We start from the raw sequence: 25796 nt of genomic DNA, 5'->3' as shown, positions 1-25796 counted from the left end.
TAGGAAGTAAGCCTCATTGACTTCCATAAGACTCCCAGGTCGGTGTGCATACGGCTTTAGTCTTCTGCTCTCCGCAATCCTATTCTGTTTTGATCCGCAAAAAGTCTGTGAGCCGGAGGTGCTGAATGGAGGTTGTGTGGCAGCTGTCCGTCCATCCATCTCAACCTATAGTCTCCGAACAAAGTTAGAAGTGGATTTGGAGCTTTGACACCGCAGGTGGGCTTCATCACTCCCGCCGCCTCAGGTACCCTAGCAGTAACCTCTGAGGGTCCGGCTCCCGCTGGGCGCCCAAATATGGAAAACAGGGAGAAGGCGACGTGCCGCACTTCACGCAGGGCCTCCACTCGCGCCTGTCGGAGGCCGCTCCAGTGGTTGGGCCCGCCTTCCTCCCTTCGCGCCTGCTTGTTTTCGTCGCTCCTGTTCCTGCGGCTCGGCCTGGCGGGGGCGGGGCCTGACTAGGCGTACAGCTGGAGACGGTGGGGGTGGTGAGTAGAGGTCGCGGCTGCTTTGAGGGGGCGGAGGGGGGCTTGCGGCCGAGAGCGCCAGGGGCCCCGAGAGTCGTTTCTCAGCTGCTTCTACCGGCCAACTCACTTGGTGGGTCGGTGGGCTGGGGAAAACGGCCAGGCTCGTTCCTTACCAAGCTTCAGGGCAATGAAATAGTTTCTTCACCCCAATTTCCCATTCACAGAGAACACTCGAAGGTACATAGGGGATGTGGGGAGGGAAGGGAGTTTCTGTCTGTCCCGGCCTTTTTGCTTTTCTCGGTTTGCGGAATCGTTCTCTTTCGCTGATAAGTTGCTGTAATAAAAGGCATGGTGCTTTTCTCTCCCCCCTCTCAATTTTGCATCAGAAAAACTCCTTGATTTCTTCACCTGTATACATACTAATTTTAAGAGGGGCGTTTATATTTCTGCGAAAAACGTTTTATGGGCTTGTCTTTGCAGCCTCCGTGACTGTTAGTTCTGTTTTACAGCAAAGGAAACACGCTGGCACAAAATGGATTGTTCTCAACCCCATGTAGTCAGTTGTGATATGATTTCAGCAAATGTCTGAGGTCCAGGGTCAGAGCTTAGCATACTGGTGCGCATATGCACCTCTCGATATTGCTTTCCTCCCCCTCCTTCCTTTTCATTTTTAGTAGTTTTATTTTTTACATCCTGCCATTATTCCAAAGAACACAAGTGGTTTGCAGGTAGTAAGTAGATTCAGGCTTACTTAGCTTCAGTAAGATGGTGGCATCGTGTATCTCTAGAATATGCCCTCTCCTCTGCCGCCCTCCCTACCCCTACACATTGTTCTTGGATCCTAATCTGAAACAAACGGTTTTTTGAATGCAACCATGCTGCTTTTAAAAGGGTTCAGTACTTAGTAATGTATTGAGAGGGATGCCAAAAATCCTGGTGAGTGAGATGTGAGATAAATATTTTGTGGCTGTTTTCATTTGTGATTTATTATTATTATTAATATATTAATTAATTTTATATCCCACCCTTCTTCCCAGTTAGGAGCCCAGTAGGTGATTTGCAAACTAGCATTCTAAATCTATTGCTATCCTTGTAGCCTCTCATTTGGGGATCTCTGTACAAGCATACACATTCCTTCAGAGTTTGTTTTGAGCCATTTACCATGAGCCTAGGAGGACCTAAACAGCTCAACCTATTGTTTTTAAAATGTTCTAGCAGCATATATAAATCAGTGTATAGCAATATTACATTCAGTGCTTTTTTGGTAAAAAATAATAATGAGGTGCCAGCACTCATACCTTGATAAAAGTGCTGTGAGTTGCAGCACATAATGGGCAGCAAAATAATTAATGGTGCCGATGAACTCCATCACACACACAAAAAACCCCACTGCTTACTTTCAAACAATAGACAAAGTTTTCAAGAATCTGGCACCTGACTCTTGGGGTAGGGGAAAATCAGGTTGCAAAGCTTGGTAGGGTTTGTGCGTGAGAGACAGGATGGGTAAATTGCAGGGTGCCCCCAAATTTCTGTGCAAGGTAGCAAATCTGGATGGAAAATATAGATGAGTTGAAAGGGGCTATCTAGTTTTAAACATTGCTCACACAGGGAATTTAGGACTAAGGAGAATCTTTGTTTACAAAGGAGATTTTAATAGCCCCAATAAATTTTCACATAATATTAAAAAGAACATAAATACATACAGGTATTTGTTTTGTCAGAAATGTATGAGAATCTCATAAACGTCATTTAATTCAAACCCAGCTGGAAGATAAAATGTTAAATATTATAACTTAATTCTGCCATATTAAAGGACAAAGAGTCCCTCTGCTAAACCATGGCTTTGAAAACACTAGTCACCTACAGCAAAGCACTTCCATTGGCCACACCTGGAGGGAGAACAGGTTGATCTGCCGATCAGTTGTGAAATCTCTTTGAAGTGAATTAAAAAAAATGCACTCAAGCTGATCCCACCAGGTTCTACAGTAAAAAGGGGTAGGGGTTGACTAGCGTCGTGTGCCCCCTTTTTCAGAAAAGAGGGGTGGAGATGTACTGGAACCGGCAGAACAGTAAGTGTGTCTCTACCCTATGTTTGTGGTCTGTAGGTCAAAGTCCCATGCTCTCTCCCTTACCAGCTATTGCACCTAATAACAGACACACAGGTAGGTAGATGGCCTTCTTTCTTCTTGTTTTAACTCTTTAGAAGTTTGCAGTACCATGAGTGTTGGTATTCCACTTCTCATGCTGTCCTTGTGTGCTAGAATCTCTCTTCTCTCTGGTTGTTATCCTAAAGTGTGTTATGCTGATAGCTATCTCTTTTTGAACACAGTGGAAAGTCCTTAAACAGGCCAGTGAGGGAGCAGGACACCAACCACAATGGAGGAGGAGTCCTAGATAACTCAGCTTGATTAAGATACTTCATTTCCCTGTGGACTGGCTCTAGAATTGTCAAATATGTTCACATTTTTCCATTTAACTTTTCTCACCCCAGTTAGGACTGTACAGTGATCCTGATGAATCTTTTCCACTTTACCGTGAGAAGGTTGGTTTCTCAAGTATATTGTGGACTAAAACCTGCTTCTTCCAAGAAACAGAGGACCTGCTTTGAAATGGCTCGACCTAGTTCAAGTAAGTTTAGATCCTCCCCATTGGGTGTGTGTGTGTTCCCACTTAATAAGGTGTCTGCAAACTGGTTCTTTTTGTTCCTTGTGTAGAGAACGAATCTTGAAATCTTAAAAAATTGAAACCTTCCATTTGAATCACTTAGGCTTTAAGAATCACTGTTGGTGCAGACAAATTGCTATTACATTTTGTAAAATGTAGCTTTGTTGATGCATCACCTTCATAAGGAGACATTTTCTATCCGTCTTCCTGTTTTAAGAGCAGAACTGCATATCATCTTGGTAAATGTGAATGTAGGGGAAACTTAGAGGGAGAAAAGAGTGCCAGCTCCTCCTGGGCCAGCTGCTTCTCCCTCACAAATGCTTCCCCGCAGCTGGGCTTACTTCTGGTTTCAGTACCCAGCTGGATTAAAAAATAAAAAGGGGTGGAAGGAGAATGTTTGTATTCCTCATGTCTTCCTGATAGAAGGCACCAGGATAGTAGTGCAGGAAAAATGTCATTTTTGAGGCAGGTAATTTTTTCAATGTATGAGAAGTCAATGTATGAGCTAATTCTTTATTTCAAAATCCTTTTAAGGATGGTCTTGTTTTTATAGTTCAGCATAATCTGCTGATTTCCTTCAAATTGTGCTGGATTGTGCGATAATTAATAATGAATTTGAAATGCATTGTAATAGGAAAAGCTCCAACAGGCTATAGTAACTATGAGGGGGTATGATGGTTTTTTTCAAAAAAATGTTTTAAATTGTTTTTAAACGTTTTTGATGGTTTTTAAATTTTTATTTTAAATTGAACTGTTTTAACACTGATATTTGCCACCCTGGGCTCCTTTGGGAAGAAGGGCAGGATAAAAATTTAATATAAATAAATAAATAAACTTGTGCCCCAGAAGGGCATAGCTGATTGTACAGTAAATAGTTAGAATAAATTGGTTACAATACTTGGATCCATGCAATTGACTTCATTTTTTAAACTTTTTTTAAAAAAAAATAAATACTATAAAGAAAATGCGGAGCTGTCTTCTATTGTGTTCAGCCAATGGTCTGTGTAGCCAGGTACTTCAGTTTGGAATATCAGCAGGTCAGGTCTTATTTCTCAGCACTTTCTTGTTCTGCTATCTAAGATCCCTTAACTGGGGCCTCTTAAATGCAAAGTACGCATTATATTTTATTCGGTTTTTAAACATGAACTGGCTAACTGGGGAACAGCTGCAGCACTTGGACTAAAGAAGACCTGTCCTGTGAGTGAGTATCTGAGCATCTGCTGCTTGCTTCTCTGGGTTGCTGTCCCTCGAGACAGCTGACGTCCCTCATAAGTGCTGCAAGAACTGGGACCCCCTGCCTGACCCTGGCTCCAGAGAGAGGCTGCAGTTAATGGCGCAGCCTTTTGCATCAGCTCTTGGCTGGGTCAGGAGGCATAAAAGCCCAGCTGCTCTTGGGTGGCACGTCTGCCACTGGTGGGGTCGCCACTGAGGGGGTAACACCAAAGATGGTCGCCCCTTGGGGAGCCCCAAGGGCGAGGGCACTACACTCTTCTATCTCTTTCTTTTTTTCCCTAACCAATCTGGAGGAGATGGGTAGTGGAGAGGGTGTATGGCTCATGTGTAGTTCCTGCGCAGGGTGAAAGCCTGTGCAGTGAACTGAATGATAGGAGAAAGTCACCAGATGTCTTCAGAGTGAGAGTCTGTAATTGGCAGAAGGCTGGCCCTCCCTGAGTGTGAGACAGAGGGGGAGTAGATGTGCCCTGTGTGAAAAATATTGAGTTGGGTCTGACTGTTCTTAATTCTCGCAGAGGCCTATTGGGATAATTGGTTCAAGTAGGTTTTGTTGGTGGGCTCTTGTTGGGTCCATATCAGGTGTTTAGGAGGAGTCTTAGTAAGGAGGGACATGGGTGATGCCACCCCAATTTCAGTGATCACAGGTAGAGGGAAGTGTAGCCATGGGGAGGTGGTGAATTACCATAGAAGACGAGGGCAAAGCTGTCTTGTTGCTTGCTGCCACACCTCTCATGGATGGGATCCTCATTGCTCATCTGCTGTGCCCACTGGTCTGCATCTGGTGTTTAACACCAGATCGGTACACAATGAGACCACACTCATCCATGATTTGATTGTGGATAAAAGTGCCGATTTGGTGTGCATGACCGAGACCTGGGTGGGTGAGCTGAGAGGAGTTCATCTGACCCAGCTTTGCCCACCTTGATACTTGGTGCAGCACCAGCACAGGCTGCAAGGACGGGTGGGAGGAGTTGCTGTGGTCTACAGTACATCCATCTCTGTCACCAGGAAACCACTCATCTTGGAGCTGGCTGTGAGGGCCTGCACCTGGTGTTGGGCCAAGGAGACAGTAAACTAGGCTCCTGCTGGGAGGAAGGGTGGGATATAAATCAAATAAATAAATAAATAAACTAGAGTTGCTGCTGGTGTACCGTCCACCCTGCTACCCAGCAGCTTCTCTGACTGAGCTGGTGGAGGCCATCTCGGCTGTGGTATTGGAGGAGCCCAGAATGATAGTCCTGGGTGATTTCAATGTCCATGCTAAGGCTGCCTGTAGTGTTCTGGCTCGGGACTTCATGGTCTCCATGACAATGGGGCTGTCTCAAGTTGTCACTGGCCCAACACATAAGGAAGGGCTCACCCTTGATTTGGTTTTTGCTCCAGAGGGAGGAAGGGGTGGTCTGGTGATGAGGGGTGGATGTCACCCCATTGTCATGGTCAGACCACTTCCTGGTGAAATTTAGACTTACGGCTCCGATCCCAGCAGAGGTGGTGGATAGATTAAGATGGTCCACTCCCAGAGACTAATGGAATCCATTGGATTCCTGAATGCCCTGGGGGAGTTCCCAGTAGATAGAGCAGGTGACCCTGTTGAAGCCCTTGTCACACTGTGGAACAACAAGGCATGTCAGGCTGTTGTCACGGTTGCCCCCAAGCGCCCTGTCCGGCATTGTGGAGCCTAGTTTGCACCTTGGTACACCAGTGAGTTAAGGGCAATGAAGCAAGCTGGCTGACAGCTAGAGTGCAAGTGGCGAAAGAATTTCTGTGAGGCTGATTGGGCACGAGTAAAACATCATAACTGTGCCTACTGTGCAGCGATGAGGGTGGCGAAGAAGGCCCACTTCTCTGCCACCATTGCATCCCCAAGTAGCCATCCGGTGGAGCTTTTCCGTATTGTCAGGGGTCTGTTGACATCAACTCCAGGAAATGGAGTTTTAGACCCTTCGGAGGCCCACTGTGAATTGTTTTTAAGTGATTTGAGGATAAAATTGCTGGTCTCCATAGCAGTCTTGATGCCCCATCCACATCTACTTAGTCCCCAATGAGGTGTCCAGTGCAACATCTGCTGCAACTTCTTGGGAACAGTTTCAGTTGATGCAGCCTGATGACACAGACAAGGTGCTTGCGATGATGCGGCCAGCAACTTGTCCTCTAGACCCTTGCCCTTCTTGGCTTATTAAAGCTTGCCGAGGGGGTTTGACCGAGTGGATCCAGGGTGTGGTCAAAGCATCATTGCAGGAGGGAGTGGTTCCAGCTGCCCTGAAAAAGGCAGTGATACCGCCACTCCTGAAAAAGCACACCCTTTACCCATTGGTCTGCGACAATTACTCACTGGTCACAAATACCCCCTTCTTAGGGAAGGTGATTGAGAGGGCTGTGGCGCAGCAATTGCAAGTACTCTTGGATGAAACAGATTATCTTGACCCATTCCAGTCTGGGTTCAGGCCTGGTTATGGGACTGAATCGGCCTTGGTGGCCCTGATGGATGACCTTTATCGGGAAAAGCACAGGGGGAGTGCAACCCTGTTGTTCTTACTTGATCTCTCAGTGGCTTTTGATGCCATTGACCATGGTATCCTTCTGGGCTGACTTGGTGAGATGGATATTGGAGACACTGTTTTACAGCAGTTCCGATCCTATCTCCAAGTTTGTTTCAGAGAATAGTATTGCGTGATTGTCTTTCGGCTCCCTGGCAATTGTGCTGTGGGGTGCTGCAGGGTACCATCTTGTCCCCCATGCTGTTTTATATGAAGCCCTTGGGAGTGAAGCCATCAGGAGATTTGGGGCAAGCTGTCAGCAGTATGCTGACGATACCCAGCTCTATTTCTCTGTAACATTTGAATTGGGAGAGGCCGTGCAAGCCCTGGACCGCTGCCTGGACTCGATAGTGGGCTGGATGAGGGCCAGTAAACTGAGTCTGAATCCTAGCAAGACAGAGGCACTGTGGGTTGGTGGTTCCTGAGTTTGGATAATTGGTCAGTTGCCTGATTTGGATAGGGTTGTACTTCCTCTGAAAGAGCAGATCCTTAGTCTGGGGTGCTCCTGGATCCATCTTTGTCACTAGAGGCCCAGGTGACCTCAGTGGCGAGGAATGCCTTTTACTAGCTTCAGCTGGTAAGACAGCTACTGCCCTTTCTGGACAAGGATAGCCCAACCACTGTTGTCCATGCACTGGTAACCTCCAGGGAGGATTACTGTAATGCGCTGTATGTGTGGCTGCCCTTGAGGTTGACCCGGAAGATGCAGCTGGTGTAAAATGTGGCAGTGAGACTGCTCGCTGGGGCAGGGTATCGCCAAAATGTCACCCCACTCCTAAAAGGATTGCACTGGCTGCCCATTTGCTACTGGGCCAAGTTCAAGGTGCTAGTTTTGGTGTACAAAGCCCTATACAGCTTTGGACCAGGATACCTGAAAGACCGTCTTATCCCTTATATACCCAGTCGATTACTGCGTTCTGCAGGTGAGGGCCTCCTGCAGATACCATCTTATCAGGAGATCCATTCTGCACAACATACAAAACGGACCTTTAGTGTGGCAGCACTTACCTTGTGGAATTCCCTACCCTTAAATATTAGACAGGCACCATCTCTGTTATCTTTTTGGTGGCTATTGAAGACCTTCCTCCTTCAACAAGCTTTTTAAGTTGATACCTTATCCCAGTCTGTGTCTGCGTTGGAATTGCTTTTTAATATGTTTTTAAACCTTTTTTAAAAAACAATATGTTTTTAACCGTTTTTTTAAGATGTCTTGTAAGCTTTAAAAAAATGTTTTTAAAGATGTTTTGTATTAATGTATTTTAAAGTCTGTTTTTATGATCTTTAAAGTGTTTTTAGTGCTTTTGTTTGCCGCCCTGGGCTCCTGCTAGGAGGAAGGGTGGAATATAAATCAAATCAATCAATCAATAACTTGTACAAATCAATAGTGTGTATACTAAATTAGTTGCAACAGTGTGCATACTACCAAATTGTAGGGTGAATGAAATTATTCATGCATTGCAGTGTTCTTAATAAAACAATATTTTAGCATTTACCAAATTGTAGGGTGAATACAATTATTCATGCATTGCAGTGTTCTTAATAAAACAATATTTTAGCATTTACCAAATTGTAGGGTGAATACAATTATTCATGCATTGCAGTGTTCTTAATAAAACAATATTTTAGCATTTACCGAATACATACAGTAGGGCCCTGCTTTTCAGTGTTCCGCTAATATGACGCAAGCCCCATCCTCCAGCCCCTTGTTCTCCTCCTCCAGGAGTGGTGGCGCTATCAGCTGTAGCGCGGGGAGCTTCAGGGGCCAAGCTCTGTCAGCTGGAGTGTGGCGGCTGGAGTTCCCCATGATACAGTTGATCGAAGCCCCTGAAGCTCCCTGTGCTACAGCTGATCACTCGTTACAGCTGGAGCGCAGGTGCAGCAGCAGGCTTTGCTCACTCACACTCTTTCTGGATGGGGTATGTTCCATTCTTTGGTGGTTTTCGCTTTTCTGAGGGGGTCTGGAACCTAACCTGCCGTATGAGTGAGGCCCTACTGTAAATGTTTGTAGGGTCAACATGCAAACATAATTTTGTGTCAAACATATCTTCCAATTCTTTACGAGATAAAATTAAAACACAGGCAAAACTGATTAGGCTCAGAGAGGCTGATTTGCCCAGGGCCATCCAGTCCAGAAATTTTTACAGTTAAGAAGGAGTTTCAGTTTTGGTTTCCTACTTTCAAATCAAAATAGCTTTGTATATGTTTAAAATGTGCCTTTTAAAAAGTCAACAAATCCGACTTTTTTCCCTTTCCCTTTTCCTTTTTTTCAAGATATGGCTGATTTTCGAGAAGTATTTGCTAAAGCAAAACATATAGCTATTGTTACAGGAGCTGGTGTCAGTGCAGAGAGTGGTGTTCCAACCTTCCGAGGTTCAGGGGGCTATTGGAGGAAATGGCAAGCTCAGGTGTGTACTGTTTGTCTATATTTTCAGCATGCTAAATACTGTTACTTAACATCCTTACAGTCTAATCCTAAACATGTTAGGCATAGGACTGCAGCTCTAATAGCTTTCAAGGAATGCAAGAACATAAGTTTGTTTATTTATTATAGCATTTATATCTGCCTTTCCACCAAGGAGCTCAAGATGATGTATATGGGTCTCCCCTCCTCATTTCATTCTCACAGCAACCCTGTGAGGTAGGTGAGGCTGAGAGATATTGGTCTGGTTCACACAACATGATAAGCCAAACTATGGTTCACCAAAACTGTACATGTGTGCTGACTCCTGGAGAGGCGCTCTTGCCTGCTTTGTTCCTCTCTGGTCCTTTTAGCTTGGTGTAGCAGCTAAGGCAAAGTTTGGCTTAGCATGTCATTTGAACCCAGGCGGACAGATAAGTTCTGCTCTCCTTCAGCATGAGCTATAGCCAAGAATAAACCTTGACTGCAGGTTGTGAATAACAAATAGATAGCTTAATCATGACCCTGGGTCCAGATGATGTACTAAGCCATTGGTTTAGCTGCCATGCCACGCTGAACTAAAAAGACTATGAGAAACAAAGTGGGAGCAACTGGTAACCTGAGTTATGTGTGAATGTGGCCAGCGACTGACCCAAGATCACCAGTGAGCTTCATAACAGAAGGATTTGAACCCTCTCAGGTCCTAATCTGATACTATCACCACTACACCTTGATGTTGTTATGTGCCTTCAAGTCGATTACGACTTATGGCGACCCTATGAATCAGTGACCTCCAAGAGCATCTGTTATAAATTATGAATGAATGAATCTTTATTTTTACCCTGCCCTTTTTCCAAAACTGGAACTGAGGGCAGCTTAGAAATAAAAACTACACATAGGTAAAAAAACATACAAAAATATACAATTAAAATAGAATTAAACTATTCGCGACATTAAAACCATGAAACATACACTTAAGGTACTAAGACAATTTAAAACATTAAGAATAGGACCATAGAACAATACAACAGACCTTATGAGGCCCTATCTTAAACATCTTCTAGTCCAAAAGCCTGTCAGAATAAAAAAGTCTTTGCCTGCTGATGGAAGGATAGCGAGGAAGGGGCCATTCATGCTTCCCTAGGAAGAGAGTTCCAGAACCTGGGGGCAGCCACCGAGAAGGCCCTATCTTGCGTCCCCACCAATCGTGCTTGCGAAGGTGTTGGGACTGAGAGAAGGGCCTCTCCTGAGGATCTCAACGCTCGGGCAGGTTCATATGGGGAGATACAGTCTGACAAATAGCTTGGACCTAGGCTGTATAGAGCTTTATAGGTCAAAACCAGCACTTTGAATTGTGACCGGAAACAAACTGGCAGCCAGTGGAGCTGTCATAACAAGGGGGTTGAATGGTCCCTGTAACCAGCCCCAGTTAGCACTCTGGCTGCAGCTCTTTGTACCAGTTTAATTTTCCGAACAGTCTTCAAAGGCAGCCCCACGTAGAGCGCGTTACAGTAATCTAAATGGGATGTAACTAAGGCATGCATCACTGTAGTCAAATCAGGCGTCTCCAGGAACGGGCGCAGCTGGCCTGGGCAAAAGCACTCCTGGCCACTGCAGAGACCTGGGGCTCCAAGTTCAAAGCTGAGTCCAGGAGCACACCCAAACTGCGAACCTGTGTCTTCAGGGGGAGTGTAACCCCATCCAGCACAGGCTGAATCCCTATTCCCTGATTTGCCTTTCGACTGACGAAATTTCAGTTTGTTTGCCCTCATCCAGTCCATCACTGATGCCAGGCACCGGTTCAGGACCAGGACAGCTTCCTTGGCTTTAGGTGGAAAGGAGAAATAGAGTTGGGTGTCATCTGCGTACTGATGACACCGAACCCCAAACCCCCAGACAACCTCACCCAGTGGTTTCATGTAGATGTTAACTTAACATGGGGGACAAAACTGAGCCCTGAGGGACCCCATATGTCAACAGCCAAGGAGTCGAACAGGAATCCCCCAGCACCACCTTCTGGGTTCGTCGCTCCAGGAAGGAGCCGAGCCACTGCAACACAGTGCCCCCAAGTCCCATCCCGGCAAGGTGGTCCAGAAGGATACCATGGTCGATGGTATCGAAAGCCGCTGAGAGGTCCAGTAGAACCAACAGGGACACACTCCCCCTGTCCAGCTCTCTGCATAGGTCATCCACCAAGGCAACCAAAGCCGTCTCTGTCCCGTAGCCGGGCCTGAAACCAGACTGGAATGGGTCAAGATAATCCGTTTCATCCAAGAATTTCTGAAGTTGGGCAGCCACCACACGCTCTATTACCTTACCCAGAAATGGAATGTTGGAGACAGGCCGATAATTACCCATTATAGAGGGATCCAGGGAGGGCTTTTTCAGCAAAGGTCTTACAACTGCTTCTTTTAGGCACGTTGGAATTCTGCCTTGTTGTAAAGAGGCATTTACCACTCCCCTCACCCAGTTGGCCAGTCCCCCTCTGGCACTCTTAATGAGCCAGGAAGGGCAAGGGTCTAGCAAACATGTGGTGGCTCTCACCTCTCCAAGGATCTTGTCCACATCCTCGGGCTGTACAAATTGAAAAGAATCCATTGTTATTGGACAAGCAGGAGCCAAAGTTACATCCCTTGAGACTGTATCAATTTTAGCGTCCAAGTCGGAGCGAATCTGAGCGACTTTATCTGCAAAGTGCCGTGCAAATTCTTGACAGCGGGCTGTTGAGTGGTCTATATTACCCTCTCGGGGGCCTGAATGTAAAAGACCCCTGACCACTCGAAACAGCTCCTCTGGATGGCTCCCGGCAGACGCAATGGTGGCAGAAAAGAAAAGTTTCTTCTTTGCCCGCACTGCCACGGAGTAGGCCTTCAAATAGGCTCTAGCCCGTGTTCGGTCAGACTCGTTCCGAGTCTTCCGTTAACGTCGCTCTAGTCCCCGTCTTATTCGTTTCATTGCCGCCAGCTCCCAGGTAAACCAAGGAGCTGGTTTGGCTCCACTCCGTGAGAGGGGACGCTCCGGGGCGATCGTGTCCACCGTCCTGGCCATTTCCCCATTCCAGAGGTCAACCAGGGCTTCAACATAATCGCCTGCCAAGGTGACAGGAAAATCCCCAAGAGCCATCAGGAAACCGTCTGGATCCATCAGCCTCCTGGGGCGGACCATCCTAATCGGTCCCCCACCCCTGCAGAGGTTCTGAGTCCCAGTGAGTCTAAACCCAACCAGGTAGTGATCTGTCCATGACAACGGTACTACAGAGAGTTCCTCCACACCAAGATCACCATCATCCCAACCCGCACAGAAAACAAGGTCCAAAGTGTGGCCAGCAGCATGAGTGGGGCCAGATAATACTTGAGACAGACCCATGGTTGTCATGGAGGCCATGAAGTCCTGAGCCACTCCTGACAGAGTGGTCTCAGCATGGATGTTGAAGTCACCCAATACCACAAGCCGTGGGGACTCCAACACCAACCCCGAGACCACCCTGGCTAGCTCAGGAAGGGAGACTGTTGAGCAGCGGGGTGGGCGGTACACCAACAGAATCCCTATTCTGTCCCAGCCACCCAACTTCAAATATACACATTCGAACCCTGAAGACTGTGGGAGAGGGCACCTGGTCAGGGAGATGGTATCACGATAGATCACTCCAACTCTACCTCCCTGTCCCCCAGGTCTCGCCTGCTGTTGCACGGAGAAACCTGGCGGGCAAAGGTGGGAGAGATTAACCCCCCCAGCTTCATCAAACCAGGTCTCCGTGATACAAGCCAAGTCAGCATGCTCATCCAGGATCAAAACCTGAATGGCCGTTGTTTTACCATTCACCGACCTGGCATTCACAAGCAGCATTTTCAACGCAGGGGAACTGTCACCACAGCTGTCCAGACTATTTGATTGGGGAGACAGTTTGGGGGCAACCAACACCCTATTACGCTTCCATCTCTCCCGATGACATAACTGTCTCCCCACTCCGTATCTCCCTCTGCCCTCCAAACATGAATGGCAGCCCCCTGGTTCCCCTACCCTACCCACTTATATTGAAAACACATCCTTCCTTAACAGCAGGCAAGACTATAGTCTTAAAACCAACACCCTACAACCGACAGGTAAGTATCAAACAAATTAAAAAAAACCTCAAAATAAAATGGCTGGATAGCAAGTAAGCAAAACAGCTAATTCAGGTCATGATCCTAGTCCTGCAAAAAGCAGGGAAACCCGATGGAAAAGCCAAGTCCAGGCAGCAACAACAGAGCACCCCAACCTCTTCTTCTTCCTCCTGCAGCCTCCAACAAAGCGTCTATAGTCCTCCTTTTCTACTGATATTGATCCATACCTTGCAGGGATCATGAGGCACTGGGGGGGGTAATCGTGGGGTGGCGTGGAATACAGTCTTCTTCACGTTTGTGGTGGGTCTCACTATGTCAGAACCAACAGTTTTCCTTTGTGTCCTGGTGATAACTTAATAACTTGACTCCTTCCTTTTAAAGGACTTCCTCTGCTATAACAGCATTACTGTTATAGTACTGATGTTGTTGTTGTTATTACTGTTGTTTCTGAACACTCAGCGGCATCTCTTCCGACTGTGGTGTTCTGGAGAGATGTTTAACTTTCCTCTGCCCAGCACACTCTCAAACAGAGCTTGAGTTACAGTAACAGAGTTACTGTTGTTACTGGACACTTATTGCCGTTATTACTAGTAACTCAATGGCATCTCCTTCTCTCCCCCTCTGTTAACGCTGTTTTGCATACACGACACTGCTTTTAGCATAGCTCTGCTATGCCTCTGCCCAGTTTACTCTTAGGCACAGCTCTTCCCACTACAGCGTTCTAAAAACATTATAAAAGATGTTAGCTCTCCACCAGCTGTTTTTAGCTTACTTAGCTTACTTAGCTATTACTATTGCTGTTACTGGTGCTGTTGCCGGCGTCCTTATCTCCCTTATAGTGTTCAGGCCTCTGAGTTCCTCCAGCTGCAGTTCTTCAGCTAGAATATCTCCCAACTACTGCAGCGAGGTTCAACAAGCAAGCAGATAAGCAAACATGTCAAAATGCAAATAAATTAGACTTGCTGTACTCAAATCCTTCTCAAGCTGAAGACCAGGGAGGCCAGGGAGTAACATAAATTAGATAAACAGCAGTTAACGGCGGAGCACTTGGCGAACATGTCTGCTCCTCAGGACGCCCTGACAGCATAAACTGTGCTGTTCAGATCTTGCAAGTTCAGGTCTGTGGCTTTCTTTATGGAATCAATCCATCTCTTGTTTGGCCTATTTCTTTTTCTACTCCCTTCTGTTTTTCCCAGTGTTATTGTCTTTTCTAGTGAATCATGTCTTCTCATGATGTGTCCAAAGTATGATAACCTCAGTTTCATCATTTTAGCTTCTAGTGACAATTCTGGTTTAATTTGTTCTAACACCCATAGTATCCACAAAGCTCTCTTCCAACACCACATTTCAGATGTTTTTTCTCTTACCCACCTTTTTCACTGACCAGCTTTCATATCCATACATAGAGATCAGGAATACCATGATCTGAATGAGCCTGACTTTAGTGTTCAGTGATGCAGCTTTGCATTTAAGGACCTTTTCTAGTTTTCTCATAGCTGCCCTCGCCATTCCTAGCCTTCTTCCAGTTTCTTGACTATTGTCTCCATTTTGGTTAATGACTGTGCCAAGGTATTGATAATCCTTGACAAGTTCAATGTCCTCATTGTCAACTGTAAAGTTACATAAATCTTCTGTTGTCATTACTTTAGTCTTCTTGATGTTCAGCTGTAGTCCTGCTTTTGTCTTTAACTTTCATCAGCATTCTTTTCAAATCATTGCTAGTTTCTGCTATTAGTATGGTATCATCTATATATCTTACTGATATTTCTCCTTCCAATTTTCACATCTCCTTCGTCTTGGTCCAATCCCACTTTCCGTATGATACATTCTGCATATAGATTAAACAAATAGGGTGATAAAATACACCCCTGTCTCACATCCTTTCTGATGGGACACCAGTAGGTTTCTTCATATTCTGCCCTTACAGTAGCCGCTTGTCCAGAATATAGCTTGTGCATCAGGACAATCAGATGCTGTGGCACCTCCATTTCTTTTAAAGCATTCCCTAGTTTTTCATTATATACGCAATCAAAGGCTTTGCTGTATTCTATAAAGCACAGGATGATTTTCTTCTGAAATTCCTTGCTCCGTTCCATTATCCAACGTATGTTTGTGATATGGTCTCTGGTGCCTCTTCCCTTTCTAAATCCAGCTTGGACGTCTGGCATTTCTCGCTCCATATATGGTAAGAGCCTTTGTTGAAGAATCGTGAGCATTACTTTACTTGCATGGGATATTAAGGCAATAGTTAAATAATTACTGCATTCCCTGGTATCCCTTTTCTTTGGAATTGGGATGTATATTGAACACTTCCAGTCTGTGGGCCATTGTTTTATTTTCCATATTAGTTGACAAATATTTGTCAAAATTTGGATAGATTCATCTTAGTAACTTGTAGAAACTCTGTTGGTATGCCATCTGTTCCTGGTGATTTGTTTCTTCCAAGTATTTTAAGAGCAGCTTTCACCTCACATTCTGAAATTTCTGGTTCTTCATCATATGGTTCCTCCGTGAATGAATCTGTCATCCTTGCATCTCTTTTATAGAGTTCTTCAGTGTATTGCTTCCAACTTCCTTTTATTTTATCTTGTTTAGTGAGTGTGTTCCCTTGTTGATTATTTGTCATCCCTACTCTTGATTTAAATGTCCCTGTAATTTCTCTAATCTTTTGAAATAGATAGGGCTCTTGTTCTACTTGTTGTTCGCTTCTATATCTATACAATAACTATTGTAATAGTTCTCTTTGTCCCTACGTACTAGTTGTTGTATTATTGCATTTAGGGTTCTGACTGTTTTTGTCTCCCTTGCTTTTCTTCTGTCTTTAACCATTTTAAGAGTTTCTTCAGTCATCCTTTGAGGTCTTTCTCTCTTTTTAACTAGAGGTCTTTTTGCATTCTTCCCTGATAATGTTTCTGACTTCAATCTATAATTCTTCTGGTTCTCTGTCAACTAAGTTTAAAGCCTCAAACCTGTTCCTTATTTGATCTTTATATGCTTCTGGGGTGTTATTTAAATTGTATTTTGGCATTATGATTGCTTTGTTGTTCTTCTTTAGCTTTACTCTGATTTTCGATACGACCAGTTCATGATCTGTACCGCAGTCTGCTCCTGGTCTTGTTTTTGCAGAAAGTATGGAACTTTTCCATCTTCTGCTACCAGTTATATAATCAATTTGATTCCTATATTGACCATTGGGTGATGTCCATGAGTACAGTTGTCTTTTCAGTTGCTCAAAAAAAAGTGTTCGCAAGAAACAAATTATTGGCTTCACAGAATTCAATAAGTCTTTCTCCTGCTTCATTTCTGTCTCCTAAGCCCCATTTCCCCACAATTCCTAGTTCTTCTCTGTTCCCTACTTTTGCATTCCAGTCCCCCATGATTATCAGAACATCTTGTTTTGGTGTGTGATCAATTTTTTTCCTGTACTTCTGCATAAAATCTCTCCAATTCCTCTTTTTCTGCGTTTGCCGTCAGAGCATAGACTTGGATGATGGTTATGTTAATAGGTTTCCCGTTTAATCTCATTGATATCACTCGCTCAGACCTTGTGTTGTAGCTCCTAATTGCTTTTCTCTATTAAAGCAACCCCATTTCTTCTTAATTTCTCATTTCCTGCATAAAATATTTTGTAGTTGCCTGATTGAAAATGTCCCATTCCCATCCATTTTAATTCACTCACGCCAAGTATTGTAATGTTGATACATGCCATTTTTTGCTTGACAATTTCTAACTTTCCCTGATTCATGCTTCTCACGTTCCATGTTCCTCTTGTGTGTGCCGTACAACTCCGGACTCTCCTTTTGCATCTGTGCGCATCAGCCTCTGGGCTTCCTTTCGACTTTGACCCAGCTGCGTCATTAGTCACAGCACTACTTGTACTTGTCCTTTGTTCTTCCCCAGTAGCTCGGTGAGTGCCTTCTGACCTGGGGGTCTCATCTTCCAGCACTATTTTGTGTTGCATTAATAAAAATCTGTTATATCATAATCAAGCAGTCACATAAACAAATACCTTTCTAGTCTTCGATGCCATGCTAAGAATTCCAAACGTCCAAAAAAATTCCATCTTTCCACAAAGTCATTAACTCCTAGCAAGATAGACTTGCTGATCACATCAATCAATACATGAGGGCAAAAGCTAGAAGTACAATTCCAGACTGGAACATTGTGCAACATTGCACATTTGCAGCAAATATTAACATGGTTAGTTCAATTCTCTAGACCTACCTTTCATGTTTAGGCTATAGTGATTAAGTAGCAAATATTTAAGCAACACTGTGTGTTTGGTTATAGTGCATCAATACATCTATCTCCCCTCCCCCCCATTTTTGGGACACAGATAGCTAGACTGTTTTACCTTTTCCAAGATTAGTCACTTTTCTAAGCCTTTCATTGCAATGCAGGGAATGCCCTGATTAAGGTGTTTATTTTGACCTGTCTAGGACTTTTGCTGATACTCTCTTGATTTAGAGTTACTGACATTCATACTTAATATATTAACTGTTTCCAATAATAGGATTTATTTCATAACAACAAAGGAAGGAATTCATGGATGAGAGTAGTATAGTGGTTAAGCATGTGAGGCATGTTATCCCTATTCAAATCTCATATCAGCCATGAATTCACAAACTGCCCTTATATTAGACAAGCCGATATCTCTCAGCTTGGTTCCTTCATTTGCCATATGAAGGGAAATATTGCTCTTATTTTATTATTTATTTATTAGATTTATATCTTGCTTACAGCATAGTTGGAAGTATTGCTCCAAATAACCAAGGCAAGTAAAGGTAACTTTATTTATCCATAAGAAAATACTCCAGAAAGCACAGTTGGGCAATAACTTTATCAGGGCCAACCAAAATGTTACAAAATAGTAGCAAGGTTTTGAGATAAAAGACAAAGTAGTTATTGTACAAAGTGGTTATCTTTGCAGTAGCAGTCAGAAAAATTGGAAAGGATTTTGTGAAGCTAAATGCATTTTAATGTTATGGAGACTCTCTGATCTAAATTCTGTATTGTTTGATTGCCCTGTTAATTGGCTTCTCAATTTTCAGTTGTGTTGTGAGCTTGTGTTTTATATTGTTTAATAAAATTCTGCTTTGTTATGATCTGATATAAAACAAATAAAAGACTTAACGTGATCAGATTACTCCAATAACGAAGCACTGAACACACTAAAATGCATTATGTAAATACCAGTTTTTGTGCTCTTACAGCTGCTTACAAAAAATGTGAGGCTTTATAATCGGATATGGACATTATTTTTATCAACAAAGCAACAAATTATTCCTCCCTTGCCCCCACAGGAACTAGCTACTCCAGAGGCTTTTGCACGGAATCCCTCTAGAGTGTGGGAATTCTACCATTACCGTAGGGAGCTTATGATGAGTAAACATCCAAATCCAGCACACATTGCCATAGCGGAGTGTGAGGCCAGGCTGAGCAAGCAAGGCAGGAGTGTTGTGGTCATTACACAGAACATTGATGAGCTCCACAGAAAAGCAGGAACAAAGCACCTCTTAGAAATTCACGGTGAGAACCCACAGTAAGGTATTATAGATAATTCATTCAACTATCCTTTATACAGGTGTTCTGGTATTTCGAACCATAAAAAATGCACATCAGTAAAGACCTGGGAATTAAATATGATGGGACATTTTCCTCCCTCAAATTTCATTGAAGGCATGATCAAAATGGAACGTGTAATTATAATTTGAAGGCAAAGGGCAAATATGTTTAGAGGGAGAGCTGTACCTCTGTTTTTCCTTTCCTGGGTTAAAAGCACAGGAGGGGATTTTGATAGGTAAATGACATGGAGAAAAGAATTAAACATCCCCCCCCCCACCATTGCTGCTTTAATCAAATTGGCAAAGGTATGGCTGCATTTCATTAAGGTAAAGGTGTCCCTGCACTTATAGTGCGAGTCGTTTCTGACTCTTAGGGTGACGTCTTGCGACGTTTACTAGGCAGACCGTATATATGGGGTGGGATTGCCAGTTCCTTCCCTGGCCTTTCTTTACCCCCCAGCATATGCCGGGTACTCATTTTACCGACCACGGATGGATGGAAGGCTGAGTGGACCTCGACCCCTTTTACCGGAGATTCGACTTCCTCCTTCTGTTGAAATCGAACTCCGGCCGTGAGCAGAGCTTCGGCTGCATTACCGCCGCTTACCACCCTGCACCACGGAGGGTCTTGCATTTCATTAAAAAAGAAAATATTGTGAAATCTACTTGAGGATTTCCTGTATAATGTGTAAATCAGCCTTGAAAGGCATATTAGGAATGATCATAAAGGGATAAGAATGACATTATTAAACAAATCAGGATCCAGAGGGTCGTACACAGCCTTTCATATATGTACAGGTATGTTGAGATGCTTTCCTTTCCCCTTGAAGCTTCTTATCTCACCCTGAGCTGTCCTTGAAAGTTGGGAGCCGTTCAAGGGACTCCATAGGAAGGGGAAATGTAGAGTCTGGAAACCTAGGTGCACTAAATAATCTGGTATTAACTATGTTTTGCAAATTATACAATTTGTGCGTGTATAACTTGTATTCAGTGGCACCAATAGTACTTTGGGATATTTTGAAAATTATTTAACTATGATCTTTTATTTATTTGGGTTTGTATTTTTGTAGTGCCTGTGTTGATTAAATGTTTCAACAGATGGCCAGCCAGTACATTATTTCACCAGTAAATGCTGTATAATATTATTCCAGGGTAGAAGTGCTGATTTAGGTAGTTTTCGGTTCTTATAAAATACGTTAGAATCATACTGCTGGTATGATGTGTAAGCAGTTCTGTATTATCAATTGCGATGTCCAGGTTTAAAATTGTAATATGGGATTGTTACTTTACAGGTAGCTTATTCAAAACCCGATGTACCAGTTGTGGAAATGTGACAGCAAATCACAACAGTCCAATTTGTCCTGCTTTGGCTGGGAAAGGGTAATCTATCTATGCTGTGATATTTAGTTTGTGTTTGTTGGCTCCAACATTTTCTCCTAAGTAGATTAGGTGACCATAGAGTGGGTGAGATATTGCATACTTTCTAGGGCATTGAGCCAGAGGGGCCTTCAAACTTGAGAAGATTTTTTTCTGCTGGTGGGGTAGGGTGCCGCTTGAAGATGGAGATTAAAAGCTTGTGTGTATGAGCAGAGCAGCCTCTCATACCAGTCCAGATCCCTCTGATAAGAGTTTATATAGCCTAAAAAACCTTGAAAACATATTTCTTCAGAGTTTACTAATTTTTTTTACTCCTGTTCATTCTATAGGACATTTGAAAAGTTACAGATTTCTTTTTTTAAAAAAATTACTGGACAACAGAAAAACAACAAACTTTTTTATTACATAGAAACTGCCAAATATATGTCTTCACTTCACATAAAACTATTTTGTCTGGTACTTTAAAACTCTAAAGTAGTTGCAGCTGCTTCACTCAGGCTTTCATCAGGAAATGATCCATAGGCTGCCTCTAGAAGGCCACTTTGACAGATAGGCAGTGCTGCCCACCTGTCAATCACCTAGTATCACCATATATCAGGTGACCAGTTTTCATTTGCAGTGCAGCTTGAGTTAAAGTCACTGCCGAACAGTGGCTTTTGGAAGGAATAGACCATGCTCTAGAGTTCCCGATCAAAACTTCAGATCTGGTGTTTCTGGTGTAGCCAATGTAGGAACTGAAATCACTGCTGATTGGCTCTGTCCCTGCTTTTGGAAGAGATTGGCGAAACTCCATAGTGAAGCCAATCCCAGTGAAGCTTGAAGTTACCCTGATCAGTGTTGTCTTGCTTTCTGGAGAAACCACTTCCAATTGGGGGCTCCCAATAGAATCCATCCCAGTCGGGCTTGCATTTGGAGCCAAATTTAAAAGGTGCTGAATACAAGCCCTGCTTGCTAGGGAACAACTGAAAGTCCATTTTAAGATTCAAGATTGTTCTTTCGCAGCTGTTGCCTGAAGATTTGGCTACTGTAACGTGCTGTATATGGGGCTGCGCTTGTATCTAATCCATAAGCTGCAGCTTGTGCAGAATGTAGTGGCTTGACTGTTCACAGGAGCAGGTTAATGGCAACATGTAACTTCTTTCCTGAGAGAGCTGCACTGGTTGCCAGTTTGTTACCAGGCCAGGTTCAAGGTTCTTGTGTTAATTCACAAAGCCCTAAACAACTTGGGTCAGAAGTACCTTAACTCTCTGAGATGGAGCATAAGGACTGATTCCTTACGCTCTGCCTTGATCACTGAGATCCTCTGCAGGGACACTTCTTGTGGTTCCTCACACACCTGAGGTTAGTTTGGTCTTTACTAGGGACTGAGTCTTCAGTGTGGCAGGCCCTGCCCTGTGGAACTCCCTTCCAGTAAAGGATGGGCAGGAATCATTCCTGCCTTCTTTTAGACAACTTCTAAAACCTGAGTTATTCAGACAGGCCTTTGCAATGTGGATATCTTTTTACCAGCCAGTATTTATTGATGTTTTTACTGATGTTTTTATTTGTAATTTTTTATGCTGTATCCTGCCTTGCTGTATTTTTATGAAAGTGCAGTCTATACATTATTTAAATAAATAAAATACATGATGGAGTGGGTGGGTGTAACTTGTGGAAAACTGCCTTGCAGGCCAAATTAGGACCCCTGCCAGGCCTAATTAGGCCAGTGGACTGTTGATCTAAAGCAGCCTTTCCCAACCAGTGTGCCTCCAGATGTTTTTGGACCACAATTCCCATCTTTCGTGACCATTGGCAATGCTGGCGTTGTGGTCCAACAACATCTGGAGGCACACTGGTTGGGAAAGGCTGATCTAAAGCTAGAAGTCTCATTTATATGAGGGTGAACATAAGACATGATGCTGATTTTAATATATTTGATTTCTTTTCTTTTTTTACACTTGCAATGTTCACATTTTTTGTTTAATTGCACTTTTAGTGCTCCAGATCGAGATGCTGAAGATAGCAGGATTCCTGTAGAAGATCTCCCTCGGTGAGTGTTGAGCTGTTGTACCATACAAAAACTGGATACATGCAAAACAGATGCTCTATCACTGAATGTGTTATAATTGCAACAAAGTTTATAGTAAACTAACTGAAGATTTTTAATTGATTTACTTTCTTTCTAGCTTTGCTTCAATGTATATCTCCCTAATTTTTCTTTGCAGGTGCAAAGACTGTAATGGCCTCTTGCGCCCACATGTTGTGTGGTTTGGAGAAACTTTGGATTCTGATATTCTTACAGAGGTTGAAAAAGAACTTGAGATTTGTGATCTGTGTTTGGTGGTAAGTGCTTTTTACATTTACTTTGTGTTTTTGTCTTTAATTCTTCAGGTCATATAACTTGATAACAGCTACGTTTTCCAGGAAAAGATGCTTGAAGGTAACTGTGAAATGTAACATTAGACATGAAGTTTCACTATATTGACATAACAACTGATTGAGCAACTGATTGCTCAAATATTATCAGCTAATGATCAGAGCTTTTTAAAGCATTAATTTTGTTAGAACAAGCTTCAGCAGGTTTGATGCTTGTGGTAATTATAAAAGAAAATGTTACCTATTAACGTGAAGTCCCATTGCACTGAGGCTGCTGTTACAATTTAAGCATGACTTAAGTACAGCTTGAGGACTGCACTATCATTGGATCCAACCAGATATGTCTGCAGCAATGTAAGGATAATCATAATTAGTTTTAAACCAGAGTCTGTAGTTGGTTACAAACCCTGGTTAAAGATCAGCGCAGTCCTCAAGCTGTATTATAATGTTGAAAAGTGAGGATGAGCCTGTAAGGCACTCCCAATCTCTGGATGGAAAAAGTGGTATCTCCACCAAGTCAAAGTTGTGGGTAGCTAGGTTACTGCTTGTTAATCATTGTGTTGTCTTCTCTCTTTCTCAGGTTGGAACCTCTTCTATCGTATATCCTGCTGCTATGTTTGCTCCCCAGGTATCTGCCAGAGGAGTGGCTGTTGCAGAATTCAACATGCAAAGCACTCCAGCCACAGATAGGTTCAGGTAACACCCTAATACTATTCATTACTAGGGCAGTTAGATTGCATTATTATCAGACTTTAAAATGTTTGCCAGGAGAGATAGTGCCATTTTCTCCCTTGCAGCCTGATCTACAGATTTGACCATAAGTGTCTTTAACACTATAGAAATAAGTGGTATAACAAATAAAAGTAGATGATTTACTGGCTTATGGAATGGGGGAGTGGGCAAAATTCTAGCAATGCCTTGACAGTATGTTTGTTTTGGTTTAGGGTTAAGGGTTTGAAGTATTTGCCAAAGAACATTTATATTATTTGATGAAATGCTTTATATAATTTGAATAATCTTCTGTTTCAGATTTCATTTCCCAGGTTCCTGTGGTACCACACTGCCCCCAGCACTTGCTCGCCATGAAACTGAGATAATCTCATGAACATTCATCAGAAACACAGAGGAAAAATAGTTGCTACAGTCAGCAGGGTGCAAACGTAAGAGGAACTTGGGACTTGTATAAAACACCTTGCCTGCAGTCCACTCTAAGGATGATGCTGAAGAAAATAAATAATGCTTTTCCAATTGATTACAAGAATGAGCAAAGGAAAGGAGTTATCATGGACAGGGACATTGGACAAGCCACTACATTTTTGTCAAAAGTGGTGGCAAGATAACATTTGTGCTTTGAAGTTTTAGCTTACACATTTGGTGGATCATAAATGAGGGTAGACTTCACCAGGACTGTACGCTTTGTGACTACGAGATTCACAAAATAATTTTCTAAACCAACTGTAAAATTCTGGGGGGAAAATTAAGAGTAAGCAAATGGGGCAAATGACAGCTTTTAATATAGCCTACGCTCAGTATTTTTCTAGGAAAACAATAAAACAAGGTGTCTTTTTCATGAGATAGCATACCCCTCTAAAAAGGTTCAGCTTCCAAGATGGTATATGTTTCTCTGTGGTTATTAGCATGAGAAAGCAATTGAAGGCACACGGGCAACAGCACCGATGTACAAAGTATACATGCTTCTTTTCACTCTTGGACTTGTAAGAATGTATTTGTGGGCTTATTTTATTAGTCTTCTAATTATTTTGTCTACTGTTCTAAGGCACTGAAATAACCTTAAATGGATGCTTTGTCTGTATTGTTCCAAAACTCTTTTCCTTATCAAAACACAAAGATGTATTGGCAGATCTCATTATAAGGTTAGTGCTGCAGTAGATATCACACTAATCTTTATACCTGCTCTCAACTATGATAAAACTTAAGTAATTGGGAAATGGAATGGAGCTCAGTGTTGAGTTACTGTGAAACAAAAGTGCCAACATTTTGATTACAATATGGCACTGCAGTTTCCATTTTGTAATTTAATTCTAGTATGTAATATAGAATTTTGGAATGATCAGTGTAATTCACATATATTATCATTGTAATTGTATGTTAATTGTAAGAAGCTTTTTCATAGGCAAAGAGAACATATTTCTAGGTCTGGAAGGAATATGAAGCTGGGGGGAAAGTTTGGCACCTTCCTCAGTTGCTTAATGACCCATACTAGTGATAACTGCTTTTGAATTTTTCATCCCCCAATCCGTTCCCAAAAGCAGACAAAAGCCCACTTCACATGTAAAGCTGAGCCAGACCATGACTTCATGCGAATGTACAACATTGAAGATCCCGAGAGAGAAGATTGTGATCACTTTGCTCCTCTTCTGCTCCTGCTGCTGTGAGCTAAGCCAGGGTTTGATTATGTCCAAATGCAGGCTGGTGGTTTACCTTGCTTCAGACCAACCATAAGTTGTAGCTAAGGTTTATTGTATGACTTACTGTATGTGGTTTGTCTGAAGTGAGATAAATCAACAGTCTGGGTTTGGACATAACACTAAACCAAACCATGGTGGCGGCAAGACCAGAGGAGGAGCAAAGTGCCACAATCTTCTCTGTGGGAACCCTCACGTTTGTTCATTTGTGTTAAGCCATGGTTTGGCTACCATTATGTGCAGACTAGGTCAATTTGAACTAATTAGCATAAATAAAGGACAACCCACATTAATAGGAACATCCATGCTTAATAATACAAGCTATCAGTATTTACTTGGATGCTTTAGGCTTGGGCATTGCCAAAGTATAATTTAGACAGATTTAAATAAAATAACAATCGTACTTAAACATTTTCCTGTTTTCATAGTGGGGAAAATTGCAGTACATGCAGCTTTCCTCACTAGAAGCTGAATTAAGCTTTCTAGGTAGTAGTTAAAAGGACACTTAGCTATACTGTTAGGTCTACTAATTTAGGAGTAAGCACTGTTGGATTCTGGGACTTAAAACTTGTATGTTACATAATTCAAATAAGCTTTGGATAATTTGGAAATCTGTATATCCAAAATCCTGTTTTGAATGGAGAGGGAAGAGACCTTTCACAAACTTTTTATGTC

At 43.0% G+C, this 25796-nt stretch overlaps 1 protein-coding gene across 3 annotated transcripts; it reads left to right on the top strand.

The window, feature by feature from the left end:
* Window positions 1-301: 301 nt before the first annotated feature.
* Window positions 302-24802, top strand: SIRT5 (sirtuin 5). 3 transcript variants are annotated; one of them, XM_061592834.1, is made up of 10 exons: window positions 302-485; window positions 2570-2626; window positions 2956-3092; window positions 9170-9303; window positions 18703-18928; window positions 20256-20343; window positions 22316-22369; window positions 22545-22662; window positions 23276-23391; window positions 23725-24802. In XM_061592834.1, the coding sequence occupies exons 3-10, from the start codon at window positions 2978-2980 to the stop codon at window positions 23798-23800; spliced, it is 927 nt and encodes a 308-aa protein (XP_061448818.1). In that variant the 5' UTR covers window positions 302-485; window positions 2570-2626; window positions 2956-2977; the 3' UTR covers window positions 23801-24802. The 3 variants fall into 3 exon arrangements, with proteins under 3 accessions (XP_061448818.1, XP_061448799.1, XP_061448810.1); XM_061592815.1 differs by lacking the exon at window positions 2570-2626; XM_061592826.1 differs by lacking the exons at window positions 302-485; window positions 2570-2626 and adding an exon at window positions 493-701.
* Window positions 24803-25796: the final 994 nt, after the last annotated feature.

Source organism: Rhineura floridana, chromosome 1 (assembly GCF_030035675.1).
Source record: "Rhineura floridana isolate rRhiFlo1 chromosome 1, rRhiFlo1.hap2, whole genome shotgun sequence".
Lineage (NCBI taxonomy): Eukaryota > Metazoa > Chordata > Lepidosauria > Squamata > Rhineuridae > Rhineura > Rhineura floridana.
Note: the sequence above shows the minus strand (reverse complement) of the source record. Positions and strands in the feature narration are given on the sequence as shown.

Bases quoted from the DNA above. Each gene is read 5' to 3' on its own strand.
- SIRT5 (XM_061592815.1), top strand. From the start codon at position 2,978: ATGAATCTTTTCCACTTTACCGTGAGAAGGTTGGTTTCTCAAGTATAT. The intron at 3,093-9,169 runs GTAAGTTTAGAT...CTTTTTTTCAAG, and splicing joins AATGGCTCGACCTAGTTCAA to ATATGGCTGATTTTCGAGAA. The intron at 22,370-22,544 runs GTGAGTGTTGAG...TTTTCTTTGCAG, and splicing joins CCTGTAGAAGATCTCCCTCG to GTGCAAAGACTGTAATGGCC.